This window comes from Marmota flaviventris, chromosome Y, assembly GCF_047511675.1.
Source record: "Marmota flaviventris isolate mMarFla1 chromosome Y, mMarFla1.hap1, whole genome shotgun sequence".
NCBI lineage: Eukaryota > Metazoa > Chordata > Mammalia > Rodentia > Sciuridae > Marmota > Marmota flaviventris.
In genome coordinates this window covers 16,543,850-16,554,438 of record NC_092519.1, presented here as the reverse complement: position 1 = coordinate 16,554,438, position 10,589 = coordinate 16,543,850, and the positions used below count along the sequence as shown (strand labels likewise).

Genomic DNA, 10,589 nt, shown 5'->3' with positions numbered 1-10,589 from the left:
CAGTTTCCAAATTCTCTTCCTTTTGAAGGCTGCATAATATTCCACTGCATGGATACACCACCCTGTATTTATCTGTTTAGCCAGACACAGACAAATGGGTTGCTGTCTCCTTTGGGCTGTTTTTGAACTTCAGCTGTCAATAAAACTTAGCTGGGACCATCCTTTACAAACCACCTATGGTTCCTTTGTGCATCCTACCCGAAAGAGCCACTGTGTCTTGCCAAGATGAAAACAGTTACCGGCTTCTGACCCCTCATTCGACCCCAGCACCGACAGAACGTGGGTTCTCAGACAGAAGCAGAGGAGCCGATTCAGATTTCTTAAAAGATACAAAGTTTTTATTATTATTATTAAACAAAACCTGGAATCCATAGTATTATTCCATAAATTAGCCGTAAAATTTTCCTAGGGCCTATATATATATATATATATATACACACACACACAAATCACAGTGATTTCCTTTGTGCAATGCATCGGCGGGATGAGAAACAGGCTTCTGGAATTCCTCGTGAGGATCTGGGACCCAGCGCCCTGCAGGGTGCACACGCCAGATCTGCAAAGGGTGCACCGAGGACCTACGTGTGCCCAGAGCACAAGACACAGCGCACACACACACACACACACAAAAAGACTCAAGCTGTAAGTTATGCAGGATTGCAAAAAAAAAAAAAAAAAAAAAAATTAATATCCAATGACAAGATAGGCCTGAGGGAGGGCTTCCCATCCCACCCACGTCGTAGAGTGATTTTTTTTTTTTTTAACTTAAATAACAGACCCCTCCACAAAAAGGGACGAACTGCACGGTGAACAGAGTTTACAACATGAAAACTTATTAAAAAAAAACAAAACAAAACACAGGGCGTCCTCCTGTTCTCAGGGAAGAGGGTCCCGGGGGACATAAGACCCAGTGGTTTTTGCAAAAGCAAATTCGACAGGAAAAAAAATGTCGACATGCTCGGAAAAGCACTTTGTCAACCCAGTGACTTTGACAGACGTCGGGGGGGGGGGGCCCATCTGCAAGTCCTGGGGTGCCCCCCCCCCCCCCGGCGCCTCGGCCGTGAAGGCTTGGGGTCCACTATGAACAGTCCTGAGCCGGTTTCACAGTTGAAATGGTCCCAAAGGCTGCAGGCAACGTAGGTGACGGCGTGTGGCAAAGGTGTGCGAAAATGTCACTGTCCCCCGGGGGGGCGTTCTGAAACAGTGAGTTGGAATCACCTGATCTTTTAAGGTGCACAGAATGAAACAAACAAAAAAAAAAAAAAAAAAAAAAAATTGATTTATGATCCAGTGATTGTGCATCTGCTTGCAGGACACGGATGCAAGATTCTGTGGCATTTGGGTGTTAAATTCCCTGTGATCCTTTTATTTCCTTCCTGAATTTCTCCATGCACACGCAAGAAGGCAAGAGGTGAGACTTCTCCCTGGGGAAACGGGGATCCCCCCCGGGCCGTATATATCTCTATTTTTTTTTTTTCTTGCAAATCTCTATCTTTGAAGGTCTTCCTGTTGAACAAAATGCTGCCGATTCATAAATCATAAAAGAAAAAAAAATAAATAAAAAGCAACATCTCCCCTGGGCCTTTTGCAGATACAAAGTTGCACGTATTTTATTTTGACTCTTGGCACCCAGATGAGGTTGGACGCCTATCGGGAAATTTTGCAAAGGTCCCCACAGAGTCGACTCTTTGGGGATGAGATGAAACAGTGGTTCCAAGTGCGTGATTGGGGTCACCGACATCGGTCTCTACCTGAGGCCACATCCAGTGACCGTGGCCCAGTCCTTAGAGAAGGCACGTGCCCCTGAGGTTTCTGTCAACGTTGGCGATAACAGTGTCCCCTGCTGCTGGATTTCCTCTTAGCGTCTAACTTGCTCTGCATCATCGGGGGGCTGACTGCAATCTCATGGAAGAATCCCGTCACCCGTGATTCTGCACATTGGATTATTTTTTTTTCCAGTATTAAATGGGTGGATAAAAAAAAAAAAAATAAAATAAAAACCTAGCCAGGTGCGGAGGCACCCACCTGTTATCCCAGGGGCTCAGGAGGCTGAGGCAGAAGGATCGTGAGTTCAAAGCCAGCCTCAGCCAAAAGGAGGCCCTAAAAAACTCAGGGAGGCCCTGTCTCTAAATAAAATATAAAAAAGGGCTGGGGACAGGGCTCTGTGGTTAAGCACCCCCGAGTTCAATCCCTGGCACAAAAAATAAGGGAGTCCCCAGGACTCATGTGTCCAGGTACCATTTGTTACTCTGCTCACAGGGGACACTCCAGGTATACAGACAGCTGGCTGATTTATTTCTAACAGATTAATTATTAAATGAATCAATAGATCGAGTTTGGGAGGCAAAGGCCAGGAAGAGACATTATCTTCTAAGTCCAGAACCTTCTCTGATGAACCGTTCAGAGATGGGGGCCGAGCGTGGAGCTCAGGCACAGCGGGTTCAATCCCCCAAAGGCATTAAAAAGGAAAAAAAAAAGAGTCGAGATTGTATTCCAAATTTTTAGCACGTCTCCGGCTGCTCCAATCCGCACCCTCTCCGTTTTGCATTTCCAAAGTGTAAAGCGTCCAGAGAGAAAGTCCCATCGATATGGAAGGAAAAACTCCATAAATATCTATAAAATGCATAGACGGTGTTAGGGGAATTATTTTTTTTAAATGCACCCATCATAGATTTGAGCTTTGTCTCCGAGGCGACCCATTTCTTTTTCAAAGGATTTTTAAAAACTGAAAAGAATAGGTTTGGCCAAGGAGAAGCCCTTACACGCACGCACACACTCACGCACGCACGCACACACACACACGCACAACCTGTGGTTACGAGCCGGCGGGTCTGGTTGCAGGTTCCAGTCCAAGAAAACCAACCAACGCACAGTAGAAGCACAGCTGCTAACAGGTTACGATTAAAAACCCCCACAACCCGTTTCCTACGGCGCAGGAGAAGGTTCCAGTCGCTTCCATAATTGCCCCGTCCGTGAAATCTCAACTGTCCCCCGGCCTCTATATACAGTTGGGCGTCCATAAGTGCGCAAAGTCCTCCTCGCACCAAGAGAGAGCATTTCTTTGGGCCGACGGAGGTGAAGTTCTTGGTCCTGGGCAGGCTGACGTGTTCCTGGAAGGAGAGGGACAAGGGATTGAGTTAGGGTTTGCGCACAGCTGGACACGACTCCTGGTTATCGTCTTGAGAGTCATAGAAACGTCTCCCTTTCATAAGTAACAAGGCAGGACCCCGAGTCCTCCATCTGGGGTACTGTCATCCCAGGGGTGCAAACGTAGCAGTGGAAAATTCCACGAAAAAAAAAACCACGTTAAAAACATCATGTGCCAATCTGGGCAGCGCCCTCTTCTGTTCTACCTTGGAACAGCACCTCTGCCCAGTGTTTCCACACTGTATATGCTACCCTCCCTTTAGTCACCTCGTAACTTTCCTCATGACCAGACTGGACGTCGCGGTGGTACGACAGCGCTACTGACCCTCGTTTTAGTTAATACGGGTCCCAAATTTGATACTGACACAGGGAATATTACTACAGTATAATGCTGTAATTGTTCTACTTTACATAGGATTCGGTACTTTCTGATGTTGAGCACCATAGGCCAGTCATGGAACATAGTCCCGTATGCATAAGCAATGACTGATATTTAAAAAGAAAAACAAAAAAGACCTGTAGAAGCTCAATGAAACAGACTTGAGATCATTTTGAAATGATTTGAAATTTTGAGATCTCAGAAATTTTGAAATTTGAAAAAACTCAGCAATTCCATATGGGGTAGTCCCTGGTATTTTAACATTCACTCACAGACACAGAGGACAGGGACTCAAAGAAGCTGTAATGGGTTTGGACACAAAATGTCCCCCAATATCTTATGTGGGAGACAATATTCAGAGGTGAAATAATTGGGTTATAAGAGGTGTAACCTAATAGTGGATTAATCCACTTGAATGGACTCACTGGGTGGTGACTGCAGCAGGTGGGGTGTGGCTGGAGGAGGGGGTCCCTGGGCTGTGCCTTTGGGGTCTCTGTCCTGTCCCTGGTGAGCAGAGCTCTCTCTGCTCCCTGGTGCCCTGTCCTGAGCTGCTCTCCTCCTCCAGGCCCTGCCGCCATCTTGTTCTGCTCCCCTTGGGCCAGAGCCATGGAGTCGGCCACCAGGGACTGAACCTTGGACACCATGAGCCCAAATAAACTCCTCCTCCTCTAATTGTTCTTTTTAAGGGTTTTGGTCACAGCAGCAAAAAATACTGACTGAATCCTATGATCCTGGGGGTCACACAGTCCTGAGCCAAACACTGTGCCTTGGTTATCATTTTGATGACCCCCAATTAGCCACCGGAGACACATTCCAAGACCCCCTGGGTTCCCTAAAGTCACAAAGAGCACCAAACCCAACGTGCACTATGTTTTTTCCCATATATACATACCTATGAGAAAGTTTGATTTATAAATCAGGCACAGTAAGAGACTGACCATAACTAATAAAATACAACCACCAAACGAACATATTCCAAATATAACATTTATGATAATAGACCCTAATGAAAGTTTCATGCCTGTGGTCTCTTTTTCTTAAAATACCCTACTGGACCGTACGCTCCCGACTTCTTGGGCTGATAAGATGCCTACCCTGTAAGAAGAAGTTGGGGAAAGATGCAAACGTTCATTTCTGTCCATCTGATAACCAACATGGCTGCTAAGTGACTAACGGGTAGGTAGCATATAAAGGGTGGATACATGGGGCAAAGACATTTTTCACATTCCAGGAAGTCGGCCCTGAGATTTTTGTCACATGAGCCAAACAGTGTGCAATTAGAAAAAAAAAAAATGATAATTTATAAATTGTCATTTTCTAGAATTTTCCTTTTTACCTTTTCAGACGGGTGGCCCCTGAAATCTCAGAGGGTGGTGTGTCACATGAGGGAGACTTGGTTTGGCTTCTTTGCTTGAGTCCCGACGGATGAAGGAGGTAAGCCACCCCATTAAAGACCTACCTTCCGAAAACGTGAGTTCGAATCCTCAGAAATTCTTGAAGATTTCCAAGTCTTTTTCTGACACCGGCGAAGTCGTCTCACAGTTGTTCTCAGAGTACGTCTCAAAGTTGGAGGTGTCGCCATCGCTGCATAACTTGGGTACGATGGGGGGCTGCGGGAGGTCAGCCACAGTTAGGTACGGGGACACTGAGGATATCGTTTCCCTTTTCCCCTTCTGCTATTTTACATAGAAGTGGGAACGGACGTGAAGAAGATGGACAGGTTTCCAATGTTCATGGACAGGGGCAGCTGGGAACTAAAGCGAGGCCCTAAGCAACTCAGGGAGACCCTGTCTCTAAATAAAATACAAAACAGGGCTGGGGAGGGGGCTCAGTGGTCGAGGGCCCCTGAGTTCAATTCCTGGTACCCACAAAAAAAAAAGTGGTACTGAAACACTGGGAGCTTCACCCCATCCTGGGAAGGTCACTGGCTCTAAGATACCCCTTGAAGACGTGGATACAGCTGTTAACCAACCTAGGTGTCCAGCCATGGATGAATGGATAAAGAAAATGCGATACATATGCCCAATGGAATATTATGCAGCCAGAAAGAAGAATGGAATGATGTCGCTTGCAGGAAAATGCATGGAACCAGAGGACATTCTATTAAGGGACATGAGCCAGGCATGGAAAGACAAGCGCCCCGTGTTCTCTCTCATGTGAGGGATCTGGAATAGTCAACCAGAAACCAATAGAGTGGTTTTACAGAGGTTGGGATCATTGCGTTCTGTAAGAAATGTTCAAAAGAGGGTCACCTTCAACTTCCTCTGGGGGACAGCATCCCAGTCCACAGCGCGGAACCACCGGTGCTGCTTGACGTCATTGGCGCCGTTCTGCAGGAGGAAGGGGCACTGTCAGTGTGTCGAGTGTGCAAACACACACACCTCATTATCCAGAGAGTAAAAGACACAGCAAGGCCCTGAGCCGCTCAGGGAGACCCTGTCTCTAAATAAAATACTAAATAGGGCTGAGGATGGGGCTCAGGGGTCGGGTGACCCTGAGTTCAATCCCTGGTACCAAGCAAAAAAAATATAAAAGAATCGTTGGGGACCTCAAGGTGTAGTGAACAAAGGGGTCTCTTTCTCAAAAAAATTTAAAAAATTAAAAATAAAACCAGCATGTGAGTTTTAATGTAACGCGATTAATTCACACAAATATCCACGTCTATCACGGCCCTGCTCATAGTCGCTAAGAGGTGGTCACGGCAGAAACCTCCATGGACAGACACAGTGCTGTCTATCGAGACCGTGGAATACTACTCAGCCATGAATAAGGAAGACATACTGGGAAAAGTAAGGATGAGGCAAAATCCGGAGAACACTGCAATAAAATAGAATAAGACCCAAAAGGTGACGCTTTCTTTCTACACGTCCACACATTCAAAAGGGCCAGAACAGGGAAATTCTACCAACAAAAGTTAAAAAAAAAAAAAAAAAATCAGGTGTGCGATTGCTTAAGGCCAAGAATGACCAGAGATCACACAGCAGGGTGATGCGGCGCCGATGTAAATAATAATCAATAAATTAAACGGCTGGGGTTGGGGTCAGTGGTTCCCCTGATTCTAGGGGAAAAAAAATGGGCACACGGAACTGGATCAATGGGTACATTCAATGGGTTTTGGATTCTCTTCCCATCAATCGGACCAGGATGTCAAAAAGATGAATAATGACAAGAGAGTCGCAATGGCGAGTCCTGGGCCTTGGTTGGTGCCCATTCGTGAGGGAGGTACAGACCTTCATGTTGCCCAGGCGCTTGGTCCTGTCCACCACCAGCAATTTCTTAATGAGGTCTCTGTTTGGGGAACAGAAAACAGAATCAGTCAACACACACCATCTTAGGGCCACAGTGAGAGCAGCTACCTCAAGCGCATGATCATGGGGACCCCATTCTCTGGCACAATTTGTCACCGTCGTAAATTCCTCATGTGCCTAATGATATCCACGTACTTCAGATGTGACAAAACTTCCCCTGGGACTGTTGCACAGGGTGGAGACTGTGCAATCTCCTAACATTAGCTAGGGCACTGGGAGTAGGTCAGAAGAGAAATCTCTGATCTCCGAAGCCCAGAAGGCTTCCGGGTCTAGGCTGCAAATCGCACCTGTCCCTACTGCTGGGAAATGACAGTGGCGGAAGATTGGAGACCCTGGGAATTAGTAATGCTGTGTACCCTCAGTGACGACAGAAGCCCTCTCTGGTTTCAGAACCTGAGACCACAGGATGACCTCATAGAGCACTTGGGTGCTGTAGGTCTCAGATGCTCTCAAGACTTGATTGACAACCTGGAAAAGTATTTAAATCCTTGAAAACTCTGTGGCCATTGGCCTCTAGATCCTTATTCTTATTCTTATGTTATTTTTTGGTGCTGGGGCTTGGACCTAGGGTCCCTCGATCCCTGAGCCCCGTCCCCAGCCCTATTCTGCATTTTATTGAGAGACAGGGTCTCCCTGAGTTGCTTAGGGCTTCCCCTGAGGTCAATCCCTGCCAGCAAAAAGTTTAAAAATAAATAAAAATAAGAAGAAACCACCAAGCAGGGTGCCAGGTACTTACTTCGTGCTGAAATCCAAATACCTTGGGAAATCTATCCTCCCTGCGAGAATTTTCTGATAGATGCCAAATGGGTTGTCGTCAAAAAACGGGGGGAACCTGTTGGAAAAAGAAGCGTCTATTTTAGTTATTTTATCTTACCTTTTGCACACGGAAATCATGGTGTGGAAGAGATGATGCGGTCCCGATGGTTTTTCTCGGACAGAATGCGGGGTGCCCATCTGTCTGGGAAGGTCCCCGGCAGAGGGCACCACCTCCCAGGGAAGGTCATGTAAACCAACAGCGCTTTCTAGATGGTGCTCGTGGGCAGCAGAGATCTGGTTTGCAAGGTGATATGTCCCGGCCCCCGAATCTGGTTTTGTTAATAAAGTTTTATTGGTACCGACTTATGCACATTCAGTTAGACAGCGTCTGTGGCCAGGCACCATCATGGGTGGGACCCACTGAATCCATGAGCAAAAAAAAAAAAAAAGAAACCTTTTTTCTTCATAATTCTCGCAGCTTTTTGTTATAGTAACGGAAAGCTGACATCCCGTGGAGGGAGCTCAGCCTGGGACCCGGGTCCAGCCTCTGCCCTGCAGGGTGAGGTGGATCCATTTCTCTTGCTCCCGGGACCCTCGGCTGAGCCAACCTGTTACAGCAGCCGCACAGACTGATACGCACACTTCACCTGCTCAAATCCATTTCAGAGAAATGAAATAACAGGGGCTCGGCGCTAGGAACCCCTCGGTTCCATCCGTGGTACCACAGTTCAAAAAAGAAAGTCCGTCCTCATGGGGGTGGGGGGGGTCCCCCAAACAGAAACAGGACTCGGGACCTGGGGACCTCAGTGGGTTGGAAACCCTGGGAGCTGGAGCCTGTCAGGCCATGCGGCCCTGTGTGCATTGGTCAGGAGGGACAGCGGGCGGCACACCTGGGGGACGCGGGAGACCTTTCCTGACTGTGTCCAATGCCCAGAAAGTGACCTCGGGAGGCAGCATGGCCAGCTGCTCCCTGCAGGATGCTGGCCGCCTTTGATGGCCGTAGCTCTGTGTGACATGTGGGCTGCTCGGTTCTGCATGTTCGTTGCAGGTCAGCCTTGGGCCCCAGGTGGACACCACAGTTAAGAAAGCGCGGGCTTCTCAGGACATCTCCAGGGTGGACGGTCCCCTGTTCACGGGTTTGCCTTTCCCTCCCCTGCACAGCAGCCTGTCCGTCATCCGAGCATGCATGCATTTTCGAGTTTGGGGACAGCAACGTCCCTTGGACAGATAGACAGCAATGTCTCTTGGACAGACGGACAGCAAGAGGCGCTGCTGTGCCAGGCGCACTGTCTGCGAGGGGGACCCACTCACCCTGCCACCATTTCGAAGATGAGGATGCCCAGCGCCCACCAGTCCACGGCCCGCCCGTGGCCTTTGCTCTGGATGACTTCAGGGGCGAGGTATTCGGGGGTTCCGCAGAGGGTCCACGTCCTGGGAGGGCAACAGAGAGGAGCACCGGGAGGTCAGCTGCTGCAGGGACACAGGGCATCCAAATGTCCCCACCCAGCTCCTCACGTATCTGCAAAAGGCGAGAAACCAAGGCTCCGGAAGCTGAGGCAGGAGGATGGCCAGTTGGAGGCCAGCCTCAGCAACTTAGGCCCTAAGCAACTCGGGGACACCTTGGGTTCAATCCTTGGGAGCAGGAAAAAAAAAAAAGAAAAGAAAAAATTTAGCTTAGCTTCTAGCGCCACCCAGTGGACAAGTGGTGAAAGAGGGGATTGGATTTTTCAGGACCATCAACCACATTCAGTTCCAGCGACTTGGGTGGCCTTCGGGATGCAGGGAGGTCACTCTACCTGGTTTGCTATTTTTTTCCCCTTTTGTTATGTTTTGTTTTTAATCATCAACGCTTTCGCTGCTGCCCAGATCGTCGCCTTTCTTGCAAGGAATATTTGGGAATCTGCAGATTTTAGTTACACACAGAAGCTCTTGTAGAGCATACAGAGAGCAGATTGGGAGGCTGAGGCAGGAGGATGGCAAGTTGGAGGCCAGCCTCAGCAACTCAGTGAGGTCCCAAGCAATGGATGAGGCCCTGTCTCTAAATAAAAAAATAAAATAAAATAAAATAAAAAGAGCTGGGGATTGTGGCTCAGTGGTAAAGCGGCTCTGGTTCAATGCCCAACACCAGATAAATAAATGGTAAAGGGACCATAATATTCATTTTTTATAATATTCATTGTTAAAATGCAAAATTAAAATCTCAAGTGACCTTCAAAAAAATGAGCTTCCGTGGATATTATGATGGATGTACAAGGAAGCCACAGAATCTGTGCAACGGATAGAAAAATGAACACAGGGAGCACTTTCTTCCTGGTTCCTTTGCATCAGACTTTTAAGGAAAATAACTTTAAGAAAAGAAAAAGGGCGTGGCCTGCGGGAGGAGGCCTCAGAACCCGGATATTCATTCAAGGACCTGGGTCTCCCCGTGTACCACGGGCCGCCAGCAGAGGGCAGCACCGACTTTCCAAAATTTTTGGAGGGAAAAAAGTGACCTCTTTATTAATTATTCTGGGCAAAACGAGGGTCACCGTCTCCTTCAACTTAATTTAAAATGAATTTGAAAAACCAACACTCTGGACAGTTGCAGGAAAACTTTTAAAAGTATTTCACAGCAGCTTGGACAGATGAGTCTGGTCTCTCAAGGTTAAACTGCAGGAAGACATTTTTTTTTTTTTTTCTTTTTGGTACCAGGGATTGACCTCAGGGACACTCGCCCCCTGAGCCCCCTCCCCAGCCCTATTTTGCATTTTATTTAGAGACAGGGTCTCCCTGAGTTGCTTAGGCCTCGCTTTGGCTGAGGCTGGCTTTGAACTCATGATCCTCGTGCCTCAGCCTCCCAAGCCACTGGGATGACAGGTGTGGGCCACAGAAGAGGCCACCATCCAGGACAGAGCGGTGCTAGACACACAAATGCGCAGCCGTGTGAGCTCGTCACTGTGTGGGTGCCTACAGCTGTTCGCGTGTCACACATTGTGCATACGCTGTGAATGTCACCCACG

General features: G+C 47.9%; 1 protein-coding gene across 1 annotated transcript in view; it reads right to left on the bottom strand.

Moving 5' to 3' along the window:
• Positions 1 to 310: 310 nt before the first annotated feature.
• Positions 311 to 10,589, bottom strand: part of LOC114080992 (protein kinase cAMP-dependent X-linked catalytic subunit) — a 35,390-nt gene continuing 25,111 nt past the window's right edge. Inside the window, exons 4-9 of the mRNA XM_071606940.1 lie at positions 8,902 to 9,021; positions 7,571 to 7,666; positions 6,757 to 6,814; positions 5,779 to 5,856; positions 4,986 to 5,136; positions 311 to 3,110 (exon numbers count right to left, since the gene is read on the bottom strand). Coding sequence (XP_071463041.1) covers positions 5,011 to 5,136; positions 5,779 to 5,856; positions 6,757 to 6,814; positions 7,571 to 7,666; positions 8,902 to 9,021 — 478 coding nt within the window. The 3' untranslated portion in view covers positions 311 to 3,110; positions 4,986 to 5,010. The remainder of the gene's footprint in view (positions 3,111 to 4,985; positions 5,137 to 5,778; positions 5,857 to 6,756; positions 6,815 to 7,570; positions 7,667 to 8,901; positions 9,022 to 10,589) is intronic.